We start from the raw sequence: 24,055 nt of genomic DNA, 5'->3' as shown, positions 1-24,055 counted from the left end.
GTCTGGTTCCAGAAGCACATTGTAAAAGAAACTTATGTGAACGGGCGCAGTTTGGAAGTGCCCGAGGCCGGTCTCCGCTTTCCCTGGCCTTCGCTGGACCACATTCTCCTTGCTGTACGACTGTTTCCCTCACCTTCTGCTGTTAGAAGAAACGCTGTAGGCCCCGGACGGCAGTGAGTTTGCAAGGGCCACTGTACAAAGCAAAGGGCAGGGGGACACGCCATGCCATATTGGACCCACAGGGTGACTGATGTCATGTGTGTATGTCTGCACGTGTGAGAGAGACAGACAGACGCAGTCTCATCTGGCATCGCAGGGAGTTGGAGGACCAGGGAGGAACCTGAAAGAGATGCCCACAGGTGGGCCTGCTCCCCCTGTTTGGGGCAAGGGGGGGCTATAGTTGGACAGGCACAAGGTGCCAGGGTCACACTGGAACTGTGGGTCCAAGACTAACTGGGAGCCGCTAAGAAGTCACATCGCCACCCCCGCATCCCAGGTGCTGCCTGGGGTCTCTTGGACGGGCCATTTTGCTAGAAGCTGATGTCACTGCAAATGTCTCCCGCTCAGGGAGGGGCCACAGCAAAGTTGTCATTGGCCCACACACCTCAGGGTACAGCTTTGGTGGGGCAGGAGGGAGGAGAGTACCATGGCTTTAGTGGCGATTCCACAGGGAGACCCGGAGTCTTCGAGCACAGACTTGGAGTCAGACAATTCAGACTTGTACTCTTATGCCATTCACTTCCATGCGTCTGGGGCAACTTCTAGACTCCCTGAGCCTCAGTTTCCCCGATGATTAAGTGGGTGGGGTTAGTGGTGGTTAAGTGGATGGGTTAGTAATTCCACAAAGGCTTGGTATGAGGATTAACAAATAGAATGCGTATAAAGCCCTTAGCACTGTATGTAGCATATTTAATGTAGAAAATAATTGGCATTAATTATTAAAATCCACAAGCCTGGGTCAATATTGGCTGTAGGAGCTCTTGAAATGAAAATACAAATTCCTGGGGGCCGGCCTGGTGGCGTAGTGGTTAAGTTCACGCGCTCTGCTTCAGCGGCCCGGGGTTCACATGTTCAGATCCCGGACGCGGACAGACGCACTGCTTGTCAGGCCATGCTGTGGCAGCATCCCATATAAAGTAGAGGAAGATGGGCACAGATGTTAGCCCAGGGCCAATCTCCTCAGCAAAAAGAGGAGGATTGGCATCAGATGTTAGCTCAGGGCTGATCCTCCTCACTGAAAAAAAAAAAAATATATATATAAATTCCTGGAATTAAAAGAGACTGGAAAAGCAGCATAGTGAGATTGGGAGCTCTGTGGGGACAGCAAATTTGCTGGGTCCACTGCTGCATTGCTCACCCACTCAGCCACCAGAACAGCAGCTTAGGCTGCAGTTTATAGAGGAAGAGAGACTTTGAAACAGGGCAATGGGCTGCTATCAGCTCACCTTGGGAGTGACATTAGCCCCCAGGGTCCCCACTTGTCATCAAGTACGGTCCTGAGGGGACAGACACCTCGCGTAGGGATCCGACTCTGATCTTGGGATCCCGACGGCCTCTCCTAGAGCTTCCAGCCCCTGTGGAACATTTGTTGTGCTCAAGGGCTGACGGGAGCATGTCCCCAAAGACCACAGGTGCACAGTCTTCCCTGTGGGGGTGATCACAGAAGGCAGAAGAGTCAGGGGCTCAAGACCTCTGGGCAAGCAGACTTTGGTTCCATCCTGGCTGTGCCCCGGAAGCTGTGTGGCCTTGCACAAGTCACTCAACTTCTCTGAGCCTCCATTTCCTCTGCTCTGGGGAAAATTAGCAGGCCTGCCTTGTGATTTGTTGAGGGCATTATATGAGATAGGGCATACAAAGCTCTCCGTATATGATGAACACGCCAACAGATGGATGGCGCGTGGTCCCTGCCCTCAAAAGTGGACAGTTTAGTCGAGGAAAGGTGCGTGGACTCTTCCATTCATTCTACAGACAGATGCTTATTGACACCTACTATGTGACAGGCTTTGTGAGGCCTGACACTCCTCTACAGCTGCCAGCCCAAATGACTGTCTAGCTGCTTCTTGATTACCTCCACTGATGGTATAATCACTACCTTACAGCCAGTTTCTTCCATGAGAAAATTCTCTTTCATGCATATTAGTGGGAAAAGCATGAACCCAACAGATTTGGGTTCAAGTCCAAATTTTGTCACTTACTACATGTTGACCTTGGGCGAGTCACTTTACTGATCTATAAAATGCGGATAATGACACCAGCCCCTGTGGGAAAGACAAAAGAAGATGGGCCAGAGGAACTGAGGGCTAGCTCGAGACTGGCCCCTGGCAGTCATCAGAGTGATGGTCTGCAATGCATGGACCGGCTAGCATGAGCCAGAAGAAGCTACAGCCACGATGTCATTTGGTGCTCGCTCCCCGTCCCCTGTGGGGTATCTAGTAGTGAGAATGCCATTTCTCCAATGCAATGGAGAGAACCAAGGCTCAGAAAGCGACTTCCCCAAGTCACATGGACAGTAGGTGGCAAAGGCTAGACTTGACACAGGGCAGTGTTTCTAAAACACAAATCAGCCCCTATCGTTCTGCCGAAATCCTTCAACAAATCGCTGCAGCTGACTCCAGCCGAAAGCTGAGACCCTAGCAAGGCATCCGAGGCCCTCCTTCATCTATGCTGCCCAACGACCTCGCCATTGTCTGTGCCAGCCTCTGCCTCCTCCCACCTCCTGCCTCACCCTACACCTGCTCACCGCGCTTCCCCGCATGCTCCAAACGCAAGCACATGCTCACAGCGCATGGCCTTTGCACCTGCTGGTCCTTCTGCTTTGGTGCCCTTCCTCGCTGCTCTCGTCCTACTCGTCCTTCAGATCCACTTCCCACGCCTCCTCCCCGAGAAGCCCTCTGCAGCCCCGGCAGACATGGCCAACCCTCCCTCCTTTGCGCTCCCACAGGCAGGGCCCTCTGGTTCTCCCACTGCATCCCCCACTATAAGCCCAGCACGTGTGCCAGTGCCTGGCACAAACTGAGAGCCTAGGGATGTGTTGAGTGAACAAATGAATGGGAGAGTGAATGAACGAGTGCATGCCATCTTATAGCACTGAGCACACTGAATTGCAATTACCATCTAAATGTCTGTTGGCCTCGTGGCATGGTGAGTTCGTGAAGAGAGGGACTGTGTCTTACGCACCCTTGCTTCCTTCGAGCCTGGCACAAAGCCTGGCACATGGTGAGTGTTCACCAAGCACCTCCCCATAGAACGTGTGGAAGATTGAACGTTCATTTCCCCTACTAAACCGTCCACCCCGAGGGCGGGAGCCACGTGCCAGCCATCTGCTTCCCCACGTGCACACACACACAGAGAATTGATTATCAGGAGTCTGTACTTACGAGTGACCTACAGTCACATCCCCTAGGGTGTCAATGCTGGACAGGCAGCCGGGATTCAGAGGGTCACGCACCAGACCCAGGAGCCCTCACATCCAGAGTGCGGCCATTGCGGAGTGCCTTCTCCCCTGGACGTGGTCTGGGAGGTTTCCTACCACTAGATGGCGCCAACAGCAAGGCTAGCTCAGTGCACCTAGAGCCCATCCCTCCACTGCCCCATGGGTCCCATAACCGCTTCCCTCGTCCAAGGGGGGCCTTCTCCGAGCTTCCCTTGAGGGAGCTGCGTACCCTGGGCTCCTGGCAGGTACTTGGAAAGGAGGCTTCCTTCTGGGGATCTTTAACTCGGGATGGAGCCTGCAGGGTGAACAGTGACCATGTGGAGAGGGATACCCGCCAGGTTACAGCCCATCCAGCTCAGCTCAAGGTGTCCAGACGCCCGAGCCCTGTGCTGGGCCCTATGGGGGCGGAGGAGGATGCACAACCGAAGAAGTGCAGGGGGAAGTCGGGCTTTGGAGTGTCTGCCACGCACCATCTGCGCCAGTACTTCCACGTACATGATGCCCTCCTCCCCCCAACAGCTCCCGGAGGCGGCATTATTGTGGCCATATCACAGACGGGGATGTTGAGGCTCAGAAAGGTTAGGAAGCTTGTCCAAGGCCACACAGAGAGAACCCACTTCTGACCGTCTCAGGCCCCACGTTTTCTTTTTTCTTTTTTTTTTTTTTTTTTGTAAGGAGGACTAGCCCTGTGCTAACATCCAATGCCAATCCTCCTCTTTTTTTTTTTTTGCTGATGAAGATTGGCCCTGGGCTAACATCCATGCCCATCTTCCTCTACTTTATATGGGATGCCGCCACAGCATGGCTTGACAAGCAGTGCGTCGGTGCACGCCCAGGATCCAAACCTGCAAACCCCGGGCCACCGCAGCAGAGCACATGCACTTAACCGCTGCGCCACCAGGCCGGGCCCCCACATTGTTTTCTTGGCACTCAAACTTAATCAGAGCTGAGAAGAGGGGTTCCAGGACAGGACGTCTTGAATATGAAGTGATGCCAAACCCCTTGTGGTCAACGGTCCCCCATCCATCCATCTCCTGGTCAATACTTACGAAGCCCTGCTGGGTGCCATGTGCCCTCCTGCAGGCACACAGGGAGAAGCAAGGCACAGACCCTGTATTTCACAAGTTCACGTTCTAGTGGGGGAAGCAGCACCTCTAACACGGCCAGGGAAAAGCATGGAAGGCTACCTGGAGGAGAGGGCTTTTTTATTTCCTCTTCCAAGAGTATGTTCTGAAGGTCTGGGGACTGGTGACAGATGGTCCATGAGTGCTCATGAAGCTCCAGGCCTTCCACTGTCACAGACTAACAAGAAAGAGTCTCTCCATGAAGTCAGGAAGGGGGGTGGTGTGTTTGGATGATTTTATTGATTTGGGGGCTTGGGGTTCTGTTGTGCCATGTTGTGTTTTGGAGGAAAAGCAAACAAGGGCAGGCAACTAATCCTCACAGGTGAAGGCAGACCAGCCCCGCGGTCCCCATCCACAAACCTGCCTGAACCCAAGCTCAAGGTGACAAACCTCAAGCCCAGATTTGCCATTTTGCCTTTCAAGGCCCTTTATTTGTGGAATCAATATTTACTGCACTTCTTGTGTGCTGAGCCCAGAGCCGAGAGTCCAGCTAATCCAGCACCTCAACCTGGACCGTCTCTCCTGGTCCCTGGTCCTCACAGCCATGTGGGCAAGAGTGAACTTCACTCATCACAGCAAAGCACTTCCCTCCCTGGTGTTCAAAGAGATCCCAGGGCTCCCCTGGGATGCCCAGCTCTCTGCACACAGCCTCGCGTTGTCATAAATCACCTCCAATGTCTGTCTCTCCCATACGCTGTGGGGCCCCCAAGCACAGAGAATTTTTAAATTCCTTTTCAAGTGCCTAAAACTTAAGAGAGACTATGAGCTAGCTCAGCAAATGTTTGTCAAGTGACTGAAAGAGCACAGAGGATGTAAAGGTAAAGCGTATAGAAATGAGAGTTCAGAGAGTCGTTTGTGGCCAGGCCCTGATGTGGACTGTGTCATCCTGGATGTGCCTGGATTCCGCCTCTTTGGGTCTCAGTTTCCTCCTTGGGAAAAGGGAGGATGAATCTGTCTGAATATGTCAGCATCTCTTGTTCAAAGAAGGAAATGTGGATCCATAAATTCCATAGAGCAGAGCTTCACTGGTTCGAGATGGAGGGGGCGGCCTGGGGCCCAACCAGCCCCACCTTTGCCCCCACAGAAGCCCTGGCCCACCTCCACTAGAATTCCATGGCAGAATTCCAGAGTCGCTGTGAGAAGCTCTGGACACTATGCTCCCAGGGGGGACCACTCCAGCCTGGGGGAGGGCGAACGGCTGGAAGCTGGCTGTAGCCCACACTCTGTCCTCAGGCAATTCTCTTCCTCCCAGGCCCAGGTCTCCTCTGCACTAAAGAGTGAGGGGCCACGGGGCCATCCCAGTGGCATAGTGGTTAAGTTTGCTTGCTCCGCTTTGGCAGCTCAGGGATTGCAGGTTCGGATCCCGGGCGTGGACCGACACACTGCTTGTCAAGCCATGCTGTGGCGGCGTCCCATATAAAGTAGAGGAAGATGGGCACGAATGTTAGCCCAGGGCCAATCTTCCTCAGCAAAAAGAGGAGGACTGGCAATGGATGTTAGCTCAGGGCTAATCTTCCTTGCGAAAAAAAAAAGAGTGAGGGGCCAGGATGGTGGTTCAGGGAGGCCACCAGAGAGGGTAGGAAAGTGACCAGATCCCCGAGATGCAGGCAGCTGGAAGCTCCTATACTCACAGACACCCCAGAGCCTCCCGTTCTATTTGCTGGCTCTGTTCTCCAGCACAGGGCTGGCTTGTTGGGCCTTATTTCCCCTTCCCAGCTGGCTTGTTGTCGTGTCCATCACATTTGCCAGGATGAAGATGATCCTGTTAGTGGGGGATGGGAATGGGGCCATGGGGAGGAGTACGAGTGGGGGGAGTGGAGCGGGGTCCTCTGCAGGGCTTGTGCTGGCAACTCCCCTCCCCACAGGGCAGGGAGACCAGCTGCAAGGAGCTATGAAGCTGTACCCCCGCTGCCACCCACTGCAGCCCTGTCCTGGCACTCAGAGGGGCAAATAATAATGATGGTAATAATAGTAATAGCAGGTGTGCTGGCCAAAACCCAGTGTTGACGAGTCAGCGGGCCCTGTGAGCTCTTGAGGACCCTCAGGGGAGTAAGGAGGGCGGATCTTCAGGAAGCAGAGAAGAAAGCAGGGGGACACGGCCGCACCTCACGCCGTGACTCATCAGAGGGCGTCTACTCCTCAAAGCCTCCCTCCCTCCTCTGTAACACCAGGCCGACTCATCCACAGGCTTGTGGGACGCTCAAGTGGGAGAAGGAACACCCCTGAGGCTTAGCAGGCCAGAGTTCTGATGCAGAATCTAGCAGCAGGCAGATTCAGGCCATGGGCTTAACTTCTCTGAACTCCGGGCTTCCTGGTCCTATTTGTTTTATTGAGGAGAAGGAGATGTCTGGCTATCGAAGGCATGGTAGAAAAACATAATTTTATGTAAACCTTTCAAACCCCATGAAGATGGGAAGGTGATTGCAGGCCCTTTGGGCTGTGACACCCCCGCCCGGCAGCCCCCCTTTATCTCTGCCCTTCCCCTACAGGCCCTCTCTCCAGCCCCCCCGGCCATGGCCTTCACCCCGGAGCCGCTGGAGGACACTTATTCACGCCCCCAATTCTGCAAGTGGCCATGTGAGTGCCCGCCAAACCCACCCCGCTGCCCGCTGGGGGTGAGCCTCATCACAGACGGCTGTGAGTGCTGTAAGATGTGTGCTCAGCAGCTTGGGGACAACTGCACGGAGGCTGCCATCTGTGACCCCCACCGGGGCCTCTACTGCGACTACAGTGGGGACCGCCCGAGGTACGCAATAGGAGTGTGTGCACGTAAGTGACACCCCCCACACCCCCGGCTCTGTCTCAGGACCCCTTATCCATAGCCCTTTCCCTGGCCAGGCTCCTGTTCTGCAGGAGGTACCCCCCACCCCCTCCAGCCCATGATTAGAAGCCAGAGCTCAGGAAGGAGGGAGGGATGTCTGCATTCTTCTTGCCTCCAGAACCTGGCCTCCTGCTCTCTTCTCAGTCCTGGAGGCACGTCCGTGGCTGACTCCAGGGAGCAGGGAGCCACCAGGAAAGACCCGACTCTGGTTTCATTCTTAGTGGTAGGACCCTTTGCTGATATCCATTTCTCCGGGGGGCACCAAGACCCTGCAGAACTCCAGATATTTCAGTAATGTTCTAAATTAAAATAACACAGTCTAAAAAATTCAGTAGCCTTGAAAGACTAAAACTCAGCAGGTTGCAACCATTCGTTCCTACCACCCACCCACGTTCCTCAAGTTACTATAGTCACTTTCAACTTTTTAGCCCTTTCTTCTGTTACCACTATGCAACACATGTCTTCTGTTTCATCTTGATTGGCTTAAAATGTCAATTGTGGATAATCTATTAACGATCCTATATGATAGCTGCTGACTTAGCTCCTCAATACCACGTGACACCTCCCCCATCTTTCAACGTCACTGTCCTATTTTTAGTTATACAACAACCACTATTTACAATATTATGATGACGTAAATATTGTTCACTGCAGCATAAGATAGTGTACTTGTCTGAATTTCCTTTCTTACGAAGCCTTTTGTTTTTCCTGGGGTTTCTATCTGCCTTTGCTTTTCCTTTACTCTTGGACTTTATAATAGCCTCATATGGCAGGGAAGGGCTATTGCTGTTTGTTGTTTGTTTGCTCTTCAAGTGCGCCATCATGTTCTTTTTTGTTCCCAGAGACCTCCTTTCTGGGACTTTCTGGTCTTTTACTTCTATCTGGATGGGTATTCACTTAGCTAGAATCATCTAAGCATTTATCCAAGATACATGACCCAGCATGATGAAGAGAGGTAACTAGGCATCATGACGCAGCAGCCTAACTTCTGAAAAGTTACACAAAGCCTCATAAACTCAAGAACACCTTTCTTCCCTTAGTGCTGAATCAAGGTTTCCCCATAACTATGACTCCATATACACCCCATTACATATTCACACATAGCACAATGTCTCATCCTCAGCTAACCCATTATATTTCCTGACGTGGGTTGTTGGTGAGAGTTATGCACATAATATCAAGTCAGACAATCCTATCTGAGCCTCATGGTTAATTTATGAGAACTTTCTGCTCTTTTATCATTGATTTATATTTCAACTTTCATACCAAGTCATCTCTCTTTAGCGTTCCAAGTAATTAGGTTGGTTTTCCCATCCTTCCACTATTTTCCCTTTTACTCAGACTCATTATTAGCCCCACAAAAGTGCGTTCAAAGAGAATTTGCCCCACGACCTGAATAGAATCATCTGACATGTTGTTTAAAAATGTTCTTCCTGAGCCCCACCTCAGACTTATGGATTCTAATTCTCTGGAAGTAGGGATGGGAAGCTACACCTTAAGCAAATTTCCCAGGTGATTCTCATGCATGCATAAGGTTAAGACTGACTGTTAATGTATACACACAGTCATACGTTCTCGCCTCATACCCAGGTGAGGAAACCTCGCTGAGCCTTCCTGCACTAGAATCACCTCCAGCTATATGAGACTGTCTCATCATTTCTCTTCTCTTTTATAGTTGTTCTTAAGGTCGTTAAAAAGGTAATTCAGTTCACTGTGATTACACTAACTTCTCAGGCTGTACTGACATCTTAGCATGCACCAGGCACCACACCTTTATAGACATTCTCTCATGGACCCCGAGATTGTGCAGGCCTGGGAATGGCCTCTCCTGCCTGCCTTTCCCACCAGGGGCCTGAACATCACCTTCTAATCCACCCCCACCCCCCATCTCTTTGTATCTCAGGTCCTGCCACCACTCACCACAGCTTCTTACTTCTCCCTCATCATGAGTCTCTGTGTATTTCCTTTCCTTTTATTTGGAAAGAAAACTGTGGTCTGCAGAAAATTTTAATAAGTGTCACACTTGCCAATAGTTCCCTGGTCATCTAGGTTTTCAGATACTGGAATAGAGCAAAACAAATGTTACAGAACTTCTCAGAGATTTTAAATGTTCGTGGCCATTGTCAAATTCCAAAATGAGAGCTATCATATGAAGACTATTCCTTTTTTTCTTTTTCTTTTGGTGAAGAAGGTTGGCTCTGGGCTAACATCTGTTGCCAATCCTCCTCTTTTTGTTTGAGGAAGATTGGCCCTGGGCTAACATCTGTGCCCATCTTCCTGTACTCTGTATGTTGGACGCCACCACAGCATGGCTTGATGAGCAGTGTGGAGGGCTACACCCAGAATCCGAACCCAGGAAACTCACACCACTGAAGTGGAGCACGCGGACTTCACTACACCACCGGGCCGGTCCCAAGAAGACTTTTCTTTTCAAACTTATTTGCCCAGTGAACTCCTTGTTCAGGTAGATTTTTACCCACCCACTCACCCCACCACACATACACTTGCACACACTCACATACACCACATGCATACATGGACACACATGTACACACACACAATTCACTAATGTTCTATTGAACATCTTCCTAGAAACGCTGCCATAGTGTCTGAGTTCATAAGACCCTAATGCAAGAAGGAAGAGAGTCCAGGGTCCGCAGGCCATAGAGAGCAAGGCACCTGAGGACCAGAAGGGAAAGAGATAGAAGAGTTCCTCTAAGTAGACGATCTTTCAGCAGATGGTCAGCTCAACCAGTGGACGATCCCCAGGACAGGCTGAATCTGTCCTTGGAAATGTGCATGTAACCAGGCCGGGACAAGGTAATAAAAATGAGCAATTGCACCACTGACTCAGATGACTCAGAAGATGGTGGGGACTCTGGCAAACTGGTGAACACAAGCTTTGGCTATCAGAGGTCACCCCTACTGGGCCCCCGCCCCTTTGGCCAGGCAGAAAAGTGAACTTGGTCTTGTTCAGTCTGCTCTGTTTTCAAGAGAATCCAGAAATCCAGATTTGGGTAGGATTTGTAAATGTTGGCAACCCGTTCAAAAATTTTTTTAAAAACACTCCGTGGGCCAAACTAAATACATCTGTGGGCAGAGAGTGACCTCTGAATTAGACTGTTTGGCTATTTCAGTTGTACAAACACTACTCTGCATTTGATGCAGCTGGGTGGGGTCTGAGGGCAGTGTGGTTTGCTGGAAGGATCATGAAATATACAGGCAGACAGACTGGGGTTTTGAATCCTGGCTCTGCCACTTGCTGGCTACGTGACCTTGGGCACGTCACTTAAGGAACTTGATCAAACCAATCTCACATGGTTGTTGAGAATAAACAAAGGGACGCATTAGAGCCTCAAATTTGACCGGCTGCTCGGGGTCATTGTATTATTTGCTTTGTTGTAACTTTCCCTTGTAGACGTCATCTTAGCCCTGTCCATGGTCATCCTCAGAGCTGGGAGCACGTCTGGTTCCAGGCTCAGACTCCCCAGTATGAACTCTCACACGTGGTCTCTGGAGCTAGACAACCTAAGTCTGAATCCCAGTGCCATAACTAACCAGCATGATGACTTTAGGCAAGCTACTTAACCTTTTAAGTATCAGTTTCCTCATCAAGGAAAATGCAACAAATAATGCCTACCTCTTTGTGTGGTTGGGATGTCGAGTGCCTGATACATCGTAGGAGCTCAATAAAAATTAGGGCTCACCCCACCTCACATCCATCCATCCATCCATCCATCCATCCATCCATCCATCCATCTATCCATCCATTCACACAGTGAACATAGGTGAGTGATAATACAACAAGATTAGATAGGAGATGGTGAAGGAAATTCAGTCACCTTCACCATCTCGTTAGGAACTGGTCCTTCAACTGGCTAGAAGGAAAGTGAATGAGGAGGGGGCACTAGAGTCCACTGATGGGCCCATCCATAGCCATTACACACATCACACCTCCCCTGCCCACCCACTCCCCAATCAAAGCTCCCAGGAGACCGCAAGCAACTTCCAGATGCAGTGGTTTTCAATCTTGGCTACAAATTGGATTCACCCGGGGAGCTTTTAAAACTGCCAAGGCCAAAAATGTAAAAACACAGAGGCCCGGGTCCACCCCCATATTCCTGGATATGGTGTGGGCATCAGAATTTTAAAAGCCCCCCAGGGCACGCGGTCGTGCAGCTGGTGGTGAGAACCACAGTGCTAAGGCTGCCAAGCACCCAGCCCTGCCGTCTCCATCCAAAGTTCCCACACCCAGAGGCAGAGACTGGGACTTCGCACTCTCCCTTCTCCCCCTCCACCAACGCGCACGCACACACGCACGCACAGCTTCCTGGAGCAAGAGGGTGGGTGCAGAAGGGTGACTCAGAACCAGAGATGAGTGATTCACCCAACGCTTCCTCTGCTTTGTTTTGTTCTGTTTTCCTATTTCCCCTCCTTTACTGGTGTCTGGTGGAAGGAAATGGGCTGGGGGGCAGATCCCCTGGGTTTGAGGGGCAGCTCTATGTTCATCAGCTGGGTGACCTTGAGCTCATGAATCACTTGACCTTTCTGAGCTTTCCTGTCTGCCAAATGAGGAAAATAAAGCTCTCCTTGTGAAGTCACTGGGAGAACCGAACGAGATAACATATCAGACGGGGCCTGGCACGAGATCAGATGGGCAGTAAGTGTTAGCGCCTTTCCTTTCTGGGCCTCTTCCCACACTCACCTCCCAGGAAAAACAGCAGTCATGTCAACATTCCCACAGGCCGAGGTGCTGCTTCCTTCCCACCGCTCCATCTCAGTACTGCTGTATGTGAAAACAAAGGTGGTAACGTGGCAGCGTTTCCTCACAGATTAAAATCAGCAATGCAAGAAAGCCTGACACAGAATAGGTCAGGGGACCAGGGACAGAGCTCTCAGGAAACCTTCGCTTCTGTTAGATACTAGGATTGCTATTATTATTAGTAACCACCTCCAGGCAAATCCAGGAGTTAAGCGAGAATATTGGCACACTGCAGATTCCTAACTATAGCCTCCTCGGGTGGGCACCCTTGCAGCCCGGGCTCTCTGCCCGCACATCCAGACACTGTCCTCAAGGCAGGACAGGACGCCAAGGGTGGTAGCCAAGCCGACAGCCCCAGATCTCTCCTGGAACTCCAGGCTTGCATAAGCGACTCCACGTGGCCAGTGGGATGTCAACCAGGCATCTCAGGTCTAATGAAGAACGCTTGAGTCCACTGACCCCAAAACCCGCTCCTCCAAGGACAAAGTACCTCTTTCCTTCCAGAACTCAGGTCACAGAACTAGGAGCCATTCCCAACTCCTCTCCTCTCCTCCTCACATCCCATCCATCAGCAAGTCCCTGCAGCTCTTCCTTCCAAATATACACAGAAGCTGAGCTCTTCTCCTGGCTCTCAGTCCCTCCCTGGTCCAACCACCACCACCTCCCTCCTGGATTACCCCGGGGGGGGGGGCGGGGGGTTCTCCTGGCGCTGCCCTCACTGCCTTCCGTCTATTCTCAACTCAGCACCACGAGGGTTCTCGTGAAGCATAATTCATATCATTAATTCGACAGTTCCTTACTGAGCACCTACTGTGCGCCAGGCACAGCTCTAGGCTCTAGCGGCTTTGCATCTTCCTCTGAGCCTACAAGGAAGCCCTCTCTCACCTCATCTCCTGCCCCCTGCCCTGCCCTCTCCCACATCCTGGGCCTGCTCCCACCTGAGGTCTTTACACCTCAGGGAGGGAAATCCCTCCCTGCCTGGAAGCCTCCTCCTGGACACCTGGGCGGCTCCCTGCCTCACTTCCTTCCCATCTTTGCTGAAGCATCGTCCCACTCATCCAGGCCTTGTCTGCCCACCAGATTTAAATGTGAACCTGTCCCCCACCCCACCTAACTCCCCCTCCTGTGTCATTTTTCTCCCTGGCCCGGGTCCCCATCAACATTCCAGTCGCTCTATATTTGTCTTCCCTCTGTCACCCCCAGGACAGTGTAAGCTCTATGAGGGCCTGGCTCTTGTCTGTTTTGTTCACCACTGAATCTCCAGCGCCTAGAACACCCCACAAATATGCCTGAATGAGTGGAAGCTGCGTTTCAGTGTTCCCACTGGTTTTACAAACCGGGACTCTAGAGGCAGATATCTGTCACTAAGAGGCTTTGTGTCACGTGCTAGGGATGGGACAAGATGCTAGCTGCCTGGGTCCCCATCCTGGACTCGCTGTATCCCCTCACCCTGGGAAGGGGTGTTCCCGAGTGGGTGGCAGCTGAGGCCATCCTTCTCAAGTCCTGTCCTGCTCCCCATGGCTGGCTGGGTCGCGCCCTTTCACCCAGCCCAGCCCCAGCCGCGAGGTGGGAGCGATTCCCCGGGGTCTGGGCGCGGTCCAGACTTGGGAGGCCCCCCGGGCGGGGGTCCCGTGCCCGCCGGGCTTGACCGGCCGCCTGTGTTCGCAGAGGTGGTCGGCGTGGGCTGCGTCCTGGACGGGGTGCGCTACAACAATGGCCAGTCCTTCCAGCCCAACTGCAAGTACAACTGCACGTGCGTGGACGGCGCGGTGGGCTGCACGCCGCTGTGCCTCCGCGCGCGCCCCCCGCGTCTCTGGTGCGGCCGCGCCCGGCGGGTGAGCGTGCCCGGCCGCTGCTGCGACCAGTGGGTGTGCGACGACGACGCCAGGAGGCCGCGCAAGACGGCGCCGCGCCACACGGGCGCCTTCGGTGGGTGCGGGGCGCGGGGCGCGCGGGTGCGGGGTGGGGCGGAGGGCGGGGCCCTGGGGGCGCTAGCAGACCCTCCTGGAGCTCTGACCGCCTATGATTGACACAAGCCCCTGAGTCCCCTGCCCCAGTCCACCATGCACCAGCTCTGTGACCCTGGGAAAGTCACATTTCCTCTGGACCCTATTTCCCCATCGTTAAAATGGAAATACTACCATCTGTCCCGCCTGTCTTAGAGGATCCTGGGAGCATAAAATGAGGAAGTGCTTTGTGAAGAACACAGCCAGACACATAATTATTACCCTATTTAAGAGATTAGCTGGGGGTGTGGAGGTGGAGGAAGGGTGGATGTGTGGCCCAGGAGGAGAGGCATGAGCGGCAGGGGGAAGGGCGGGAGAGGAGTAGACGGCTTCCCCGGCACTGTGGAGGATGGGTGGACAGGTGAGGCTTCAGCCAGGCAAGCCAGGCCAGAGGAAGCCCTGGAAAGGAGGACGGGGAGAGGTCTGTTTGTTACACCTCTGCTTACTGGGGCCTAGCCCAGTGCCAACTTAGCAGGTACCAAATCAGTGTTTCTCATATGGGTGGATGGACGGAGGGACAGATGGAGGAATAGACAGGTGGGTGGATGGATGGGCTAATGAGGATAATGGGCTAATGAACTAGGGCGGTGGGAATAGAGGTGGCAGAGAAGGGACAGATGCAAGAGGCATTGCTCGAGGAAACTGAGGGTCTCAGAGTCAATCCAGTGCGTCGAGTGAGGGAGAGGGAGGAGTGGAGGATGACGCTGGGGCGCGTCATTGCCTAGGGTAGAATGTGAGAGGAACACATTTGGGGTGCAGGAGATCTGCACTGTTTGAGGCAGGGCGCCCTGCCCTGGTGTCACCCAGAGGAGCATCCTGTGGGGACAATATTGGAGGAGGGAGATGGGGCAGAGAGAGCTCTGGAGCTCATCCACCTGGAGCTGCTGGTGGGGCTGGGATGGCCCAGAGATAATGTGCCGAGTGAGACAGAGGGGGCCTGGGGCAGAGGTCTGGGGGGCTGGCATTTGAGGGGTGGACAGAAGAAGCGGAGGCCGAGGGGGAGACCGAGAAGGAGAGTCGGAGACGTAAGAGGAAAACCAGGAGCGTCTGATGACACAAAAGACAGCAGATGAGGACATTTCTAGAAGGAAAGCGTCTCTTGGGCAAGTGGACATGAAGGAATGAAGGAATGGCAATAGCGTTTGGAAGTTCTAAGGATCCTGGTAATTTTTTAAAAATTAAAAGTGCATGAGATTGCTCAGGGAGACCGTGTAGAGCAGGGTTTCTCAATCTCGGTACTGACAACATTTTGGACCAGATAATTCTCTGTGGTGGGGGCTGCCCTGTGCATTGTGGGATGTTTAGCAGCATCCCAGGCCTCTACCTACTAGGTACACATAGCACCTGCCCCCCAGGTAGTAACAACCAAAAACACTTCCAGACACCGCCCGTTGTACCCTGGCGGACAACATGGCCCCGATGGAGAACCGCTAGTGTAGCCCTGGAGACACTGCTGTTGAAGGGAGAGAAAGAAGCTGCGAAAGACAAATCCAAGAGGCAGGACAGAAACAGGAGAAAGAGGTTTCGCAGGAACCAAGTGAAGAAAGCGTTTCAGAGAAGAACAAACTGGAAAGCAGAGGTTATAGTGGGACTGGATCAGTCAGTAGAGACCTGCCTCCAGGCTGCGTGCCCTCAGTGGGTCTGAATGGACCAGGAAGGAGGGTGGTCCCCCCACCCCCTTTCAGGGATGCACAGCCTCTCTGTGGGTGCCCCACAGGGGCTGAGCCAGCCCCATGAAGAGGCCGCGCCATGTTGAGGGAGCAGGTGGCAGGGAAGGCTCTGTCCCCAGCAGCCCCAGGGCAGCAGTCCACCACCACCCGCCTTGGCAGAGCCCCACGAGGGTCACAGCGGGGAGGGGCAGCGGCTGTCTGCTCTTCGTGTGTGGCCCAGTGACCCCGTTCTGACCGAGGACAAGCAGAGCCCCTGCCTGCCTCCTGGATGACCCAGAAAGCAAAGCCTTTCATCCTCCCAGGCAGATCCTCGTCGCCCCTCCCTGCCTCCAGGCTCACAGCTCCAGCCCAGCCCAGCCCCTTCCCTCCTCTTTTATTCTTCAGCCTCTGGTCTCTCAGACCTCCCCTTCTCTTACTTGTTTGTCCATCAGTGTTCCCCACACACCTGTTAGCTTAGAGGGGCTGGGCATCAGCACCCAGCCTTCCCCTTTTCCCTTTCCTCCTGCTCTCATTAGATGTGTTTTCTTTCCCGTTTGTCTCTCTTTTCCCGTCTCTTCCCCTCCCCCATTCTTTTATCGCTTTTCTCTCCCCTCCCTATTCTCTCTGCCTCTCCCTCTTTCCTTCTCCCCCTCCCTTTTCTCTCTGTCTCCCTCCTTCTCTCTCCCTCTCCCTCTCTCCTCTGCTGTCCATCTGTCTTTCCACCCCTCCCCTCTCTGCCTCTTCCTTTCCCTCTGGCTTCCTGGATCTTTTTCTTGTGTATCTTCTTCCATCTTTCTGTGGGATCTCCCCTCTGTCTTCCTGGATTTTTGCCTGCCTCCATCTCTGGCTCACTCCGTTTCCCATTTCTCAGATAGTTACTGAGCGCTCTCCGTGTTCTACATGCTGGGATACAGGCATTCACAGAACCACCCAAGAGCTGGTGTTTAGTTGGCCGACAGTCAGGTACCCACACAGGCTCACACCCGCCAAGGGCTGACTGAGGGCCAGGGGCAGCTTGAGTGCTTTCATACATGTGAACCCCTCTTTTCCGTCCACGGCCCTGGGAGGGAGATGCTATTGTCCACCCCACGTGCAGGAGGGGAGGCTGAGGCACAGAGGCAGGAGGGAGCTTATTGGAAGTTGCCCAGCTACTAGGTGGCTGTGCTCGGAGTTGCACACAGGCAATCTGACTCTGTAGCCTGGGTGTCCCCTTAACCACTCTTCCCTCAGCATCACCCAGATAAAATACTAGGAACTAGAGTATAGACATTCCCCTTTGACCTTCCCCAAATGAACTTTATCTCTGCAGGGGCAGGAAGAGTGTCTTCTAACCTTATATCCCCAGCGCCTTGCAGATGCCTGCTATATACTCAGCCAATATTGAGACCCTTTTTTTGTCATACCAGCGCCACAAGGCAGGTGTTACTGTCCCAGAGTGCAGACCGAGGCCCAGAGTGAGTTGTCTAGCATCACACAGCTTGTAGGTGGTCAAGAAGGATTTGGACTCAGTCCACATGTCTCTAGGGTGGTCTTCCCTCCGGAGAAGTCTAAGGAGCTCAGAACATTCCTCCTCTGCCTGGGAACCCCAGCTGGTTTGCAGCCAACTTGCCCTCCTGTGGGGAGGGACAGCCCACCTCTCCCCTCCCTGAGTTTCAGGGAGCCCACCCCTTAGTGGGGTGATGGTGCGGATGGGGGGTTGACGGAGGTGGGAGACTCACGGGGACTCTGGTGCCCATCTGCAGCGGCCACGGGCGAGGTAGAGCCGTGGCACAGGAACTGCATAGCCTTCACGAGCCCCTGGAGCCCCTGTTCCACCACCTGCGGCCTGGGGGTCTCCACTCGGATCTCCAACGTCAATGCCCGGTGCTGGCCTGAGCAAGAAAGCCGCCTCTGCAACCTGCGGCCGTGTGACGTGGACCTCCGACCCCACATCAAGGTGGGTCTCCCTCGAGGTGGGGCAGCCATCTGGGACTTAACAGACAAGCCTGGCTTGGAGCCTATCCTCACCTTCCTTGTGGAGGCCATTTGTAAAATAGGAATAATTAAGCCTGCTAGTCACAGTTATGGGATCATGTGTATCACGGGGCTGGTGTGTCATGAATCCACTCAGTGGAAGTGAGTGTGGTGACCGTCCTGTGAGAATCAAGGTCACACTGGGGAGAACCCAGCGACCCTCAGAAGTGCTGTCCTTTGATGATTCTCAGGGACCCTCCCTGACTGCCCTTCTCCTCCTGCTCTGGGCCAGCCCACACCCTCGAGCGCCAGCGTGACAGCCACGCTGGGCGAGAGGGGGCGCTGGATAGCTGGAGTCAAATGCCCGTCTGCTGCTGACGGCCGTGATGTGGCCAGTCTCGCATCTCTGAGCCCCAGTCCCCTCATTGGTAAAGTGTTGGAGTTGATCTCAGACGTCCATTCCAGCTTTGAGCGTCTGAGATAATTGATAAAGGATCAAGGAGGAAATGGGCCACAGTAGACTGACACCCGGTCCTCAGAGTTAGAAATGGATCTAATTTTCCTAACTCAAGGCCTCCTCATTTATGCCTTAGGACTGGTCATATGCGTTGGTGTCACACAAAATAAAAATAAAAATAAAAAACTCAGCCCTTGTTCCATTTTAGGAGCACCGGTGGTTTCTTGGGGAGGCTGAGGAGAGGGCTGCCCAGACAAGACAGCCCAGCTTTCCAGAGTCCTCCTTAGACATCAGACATTGCTCCTTGTCCTCTGTCCTCTACTCCAGTCCTCTCTGTGTCAGTCAACTAGATCCTTCTGCCTCCTCCTTCTCCTTCTCCTCTTCTCTCTTCTTCTCCCCTCTGATTATTTTCCCCTGCCATACTAGCCTTTGTGTTCTTGGTGCTTAGGGCACGGGAGGTACTCAGCAAACATCTCTTAACTGAAAGCATGAATGGAAAATTTACCAGCAGCAGGAAAATAGGAGCAAAGGTCCTAGGCTGGGTGAATTCACAGTGCATTCGAAGCAGAGTTGGGTTTACCACAAAGCTGACTCAAGTCCCTGCTGTTGGCTCATGATTCCCATCCAATTGTGTTTCCATATTACGTGCCCTAAGAGGGCTCCTCAGATTGTATGAGCTTCAGGCCCCACATAGCCTGGATCTGCTCCACCTGCAGTTCTGGCATGGTGCTGGTACATAGTAGACCTCAAGAACCGTGAGTCCAGTGGTTTTCGTAAGTGCCCACTATGTGCCAGGCACAGAATTAGACTAAGAGACACAGAAAGAGCCCCATTCTCAAGTGGGCCACAGCCCAATGGAGAGACAGAGCTGCCTTTAAATAATGCCAATCCAGTTGAATAAGTTGCATGATAAGGGTGTGTGTAAGAGGCTGTGGGAGGCAGAGGAGGAGGTTGGGGTAAAGTGCATCCCCCAGTCATGGAGTCCCATGATGGCTCTGCCACTTACTAACTGAAGGAGCTACAAAGGCATCCTGTGTTGGTGAAACTGTGACCAAGACTGGGCATTGGCAAGGCAGAAATGCAGGAAAGAAGGAAATTGCAGGCTGGAGGTAGTACCCAAGCAAGGCAGTTCCCTTCTGTGGTCCTCAGTTTACTCTTGCGTGATATGGCTGGGTCTCACTGTATTTGGGGAGAGCCCTCCTAGCTTGAAGATGCTGAAGATCTGAAAGTAAGTTGGAGTGCTTCCGCATAGTGAGTGAAAGAGAGGAAATGAGGGCTTGGAGGGAAGAAGATGGTTATTGATCCTCTGAGCATCCCAACTGAAACCTCCTTTCCCGCAGGAAGGGAAGAGGTGTTTGGCCGTCTACCAGACAGAGGTGCCCGAGAACTTCACCCTTGCCGGCTGCAGCAGCACACGCTCCTACCGGCCCAAGTACTGTGGGGTCTGCATGGACGACAGGTGCTGCGTCCCCTACAAGTCCAAGACCATCGACGTCTCCTTCCAGTGTCCCGATGGGCCTGACTTCTCCCGCCAGGTCCTATGGATTCATGCGTGCTTCTGCAACCTGAGCTGTAGCAATCCCAACGATATCTTTGCTGACTTGGAATCCTACCCTGACTTCCCAGAAATTGCTGATTAGGCAGGGACAAAACACGGGGCTTGGGGCCTGGCCCAATACGTGCAAAGCAGCCAGCCCTTTGAGGCCCGCAGTTGAGCCTTCTTTTGTCCCCTTGCCACTCATTTCTGATTACCCTGATCCAGACCCTTGGCCCCTTTCCTGTTTCTGACCGCCCAAATAACGCATTATGGCGCAGCTCAGGCCCAGACTGTGGGTCCCCTCCTTGGCAGCATTCTGCATACACATCAAAGAAAGTGCCTGTCTCCAGCTGTTCTGGACAATACCCAAGCCTGATCTAGCCTGTCCAATTCACTGGAAGTCCTGCTGCATCTTGCCTGAGTCCCAAGGCCCCGAATCAGCTAGACTTTCAGTATCACTAGTTCCCTCTCTAGATGCCAAACCACAAGACGCTTTGGGTCCATTCAGAAGGATAGATGGGATTTAGGACAATGGGACAGTCTATTGTTGGGGCCCTGCCAGGTGGCGCTCTAATAGGCAGTCTGACCGCAGTACATCAAAGCATCTCTGATTCCAAAGATTTGTGCATCCCAAGGTCACCAAACATTTGCCAAGTAGGCGAATGGTTGTTTGGTTTTGTTTTTTAATGGAAAATTGTATCCATTAATCGGGGCATTGTTGGTGTTAAGTTTCTCTTCACCTCTGCACCGTGGAAAGTACAAATTGAGTTCATCCCAGTCAGAGATGCAATTTGATAAACTTTATTCTTGTTTCTGGGAAAACCAGGGTCAGAACAAGGCCAGCCAATTTTCGGAAGGAGCAATCGACCCCAGCAGCGAATCTGCTGCTGACAGACAGGGCATTCGGCGATTGGCCAGGCTCTTCCTTGCATCCAGATCCTCTCCCTGCTTGGGGGTTCTTGGGAGTTGATGGAGCCCCTGGGATGGCCTCTCTGCCCCCTGAAAGTGGTGTCCTGGGACATTCCTCTGCTCTCATGGAGCCTTGAGAGACCCAGCAGAAGTCCAGGCCAGACCTGCCTGAAATGATCCAGATAGGTCCAGGCTGGGTGTGGGTCAAACCAAGAAGTGGGTCCACTCTGCATCAGCCTGAGGTGACATGGGTCAATGAGCCCAGGACACATCTATTTCTGCCACAGTGACCCATTTCGCAGATTTTGGGTCTGCTGACCCAAACAAACCAGTTCTGGTGTGAAGACAGAAGTTTACCAGTTGTCTAGAAACAGAACTATATTTAACAGGGATTAAAAGCCAAAAGGGGTTGAAGCTATAAGGAAGAGAAGGTTGTTACTAACGGAAATGAGGCTATTATTTATTTTATTAGTAAAATATAAATATTTACTGTTATAATTCTTTTATTTAGTACCTTCTATGTGCCTGACAGTCTTCTCAGTGCTTTACATACGCTAGCTCATGGAAACTTCACGATCCTGTTGAAAGGTGCCAATTATTATTTCTATTCTTACAAACGTGAAGTGGAAGCTCAGAGAGGTCAAGAAATGACCAAAAGTCACCCAGCTGGTAAGTGGGGAGGCGGGATTCAAATCCAAGTTGGACTGACTTATAACCCATTATTTTTTCCTTACTGTTAGAGCTTCCAAACGTGTCAGAGCAGAAAAACGTGCTGGAATAAGTGACTTTTTCTTCTCTTTCTTCACTCTTATTACTGTCTCTCTAGCTCCTTTCCCAAGAGAAAAGAGTGTTTGACTTTCAGATAATTTAGGTGCCTGGGCATCCCAAAGAATATGGGATAGATAAAAATCCATGAATACCCTATAGATCATCCCCTCCTTCAAATCAGAACCAGCTCTTATCATGCATTTAAAAGATGATTTTGTTTACCCAATGCTGCATGTTGAGTGATGCAGTAATTCATGAGGGAATCCTGTGTGGTGTGCAGAGGGATTCCTAAAAAGAAGAAGAGGATTGGGAATGTGTCCCCCTTACTGTGACCTCTCGAATGCCTAGGCCAGTGCAAGGCATACAGTGGTGCTCCACATGTATTTGATGAATACAGGAAATTGTGTATGTGTTCCTACTTTTATTCAGAAGCTCTCTTCTTCCAAAGGTATGTGACAATCCAGTTTTTATCAGCCAAATTTTAAGTGCCATGGGAAAAGAGACGTTTAACATTTAAAGAAATGTATATTTTTTATTGGGGAAAAAAAGAATTTTTGTGTGAAAAGAATTTACCCCATGAATAATCTCTTCTATAAGTCTGTGTGGATCATGTTGGATTTTCTTAGAGTGACATCACCTGCCATCTCCACATTACAATGACCAGATGACAGCTAAGCCCATTTGAAATTCAGCAGAAACTCATGAGCTAGGTTCTAACTGAATTTGCATCCCAATTTGGGAAACCGAGCGTAGCTTCCAAGATCGTAGGAGGCCTGACTGGAGGAATTGGAGATTATCCTGGGAATGGGTGGAATGAGGTGGCCAGAATGCCCCCGTGAGTATGTGTTTTGAGAAATGGACCTGTCTTATGCAGGCCCCAGAGGGATAGTCTCAGCTCCATGTTTTGAAGTCGGGGAAGGCGATTTGGGCCCAATATAAGGAGGCTCTCCCCAGCACTCCACACTGCAATGGTGTGACCTGCTTTAATGAAAGTTAAGAATAATAATCACAATGAAAAAAACTCCCTTTATTGAGTGCTTACTTGGTGCCAAGTCCTATGCTAAGTTTTAAATTATCTTACTAATTATCACAGCAATTTTGAGGAAGCATCTCTTCCTCATTTTATAAAATGGAATGTCTGAGACTCAGAGGCTGAGAAATCAGCCAAACAAGTTGGAGCCCAAACCCCAGCTTATTCCACTCTGCCTTGCTCCTGGGGAAGCCTCTAGGCAGATCCTGAATAACCCCTCCTGGAGTGTCACGTTGGCAGGGGGATCAAACAGACCAGATAGATCGCCTCTCCCTCCCTTGTCACTCCGCTTTCTGGGATGAGAGAAAGGTGCACTAAAGATGAGTTAACCTTTGTTGAAGAAATTCACATTAGTGCTTAGAGTGAATTTCTCTGGCGTGCTTAGGTGTGGGAGAGGGAAGAGACCTGGATTCTCCAAACCACTAATTCTTGCTAAGCCTTCTCATAAGCATTTGATGGACACTCGCCAGGCCTTGTGCTGCGTGCTTTATGCCATATCTTATTTAATCCTCATAGCAAACCTTTGACGTATAGGATCATTATCACTCCCCCATTTTAGAGATGAGTCATTTGAGGCTTATAGAGGTTAAGTTATTTTCTCAATGTTTTACCAGCCAGTGAACTGCAGACCAGGATCTCAAACCAAGGTTAGTCTGACACCTGAGCCAGCTCTCCTGACATTAAACCCAGTTAGCCTGCCCCCCACATCAAAAGGTACAAGAGATGCTTTACTGACAAGAGATGCAATTTTTAACTTTGAAAGTGATTTGGAGAATGATCAAAGAAAGTAGCTTCAAAGGATATGATTGCCTGTAATCTCATTAACATTGTACTGTGTCTACACAGAGATTGTGGGGAAGTAATGTAGCCCGTGACTATCGCATTAAATTAGGTCACTGCTTTTTCAAGGACTTGTCTTGATCCAGAGTAGCTGCCATGATAATCCTGCACAGCTGGGAATCATGGATGATCAGAATGGTCAGCTGTGTCTCCTCACATATACATATGTGTGTGTGTGTATATCTGTATGTATATATCTATTTTCAAACTGTGACTTAATATTTAAGTATTTGTCCTGCCATTTTTGTAAGTTACTAAAAAACACATATGAAGAAATGTCTTGGAATTTCCCAATAGAGGAAAAATTGCACTTGGGCAATCTGTCATGTTTTATAACATTCCTCATTTTTCTCATAATTTGTGTAGCGTGGAACGTGTTTGCTCAATTTGGAGGGTTTTCATTGCTCAAATTCCCTTTTATAGCTTTTCTTCTTAAAGCAATAAATCCTCAGCAAAGTGATTTACTGGATTTGGTGGGTTTTCTTGTGTATTCAGTTATTGTGAGGACATTCAATAAATGTGCAGATGGTGGAAATTAGGTGTTAGATATTTTATATATGGTAATAAAAATAACTAAAAGTTTGGGGGCCAGCCTGGTGGCGTAGCGGTTAAGTTCGCATGCTCCGCTTTGGTGGCCCGGGGTTTGCAGGTTCAGATCCTGGGTGTGGACCTACGCACCTCTTGTCAAGCCATGCTGTGGCGGTGTCCCACATACAAAATAGAGGAAGATAGGCACAGATGTTAGCTCAGGGCCAACCTTCCTCAG

General features: G+C 51.5%; 1 protein-coding gene across 1 annotated transcript in view; it reads left to right on the top strand.

Moving 5' to 3' along the window:
• The window catches only part of CCN4 (cellular communication network factor 4), a 34,200-nt gene extending 14,355 nt beyond the window's left edge, over nt 1-19,845 (top strand). Inside the window, 4 exon segments of the mRNA XM_087447113.1 lie at nt 7,047-7,303; nt 13,809-14,069; nt 17,538-17,731; nt 19,546-19,845. Of these exon segments, the coding sequence (XP_087303239.1) occupies nt 7,047-7,303; nt 13,809-14,069; nt 17,538-17,731; nt 19,546-19,845 (1,012 nt within the window).
• The last annotated feature ends 4,210 nt before the right edge of the window (nt 19,846-24,055 follow it).

Source organism: Ceratotherium simum, chromosome 23, assembly GCF_057802395.1.
Source record: "Ceratotherium simum simum isolate JZ-2026a chromosome 23, ASM5780239v1, whole genome shotgun sequence".
Classification (NCBI taxonomy): Eukaryota; Metazoa; Chordata; class Mammalia; order Perissodactyla; family Rhinocerotidae; genus Ceratotherium; species Ceratotherium simum.
Note: the sequence above shows the minus strand (reverse complement) of the source record. Positions and strands in the feature narration are given on the sequence as shown.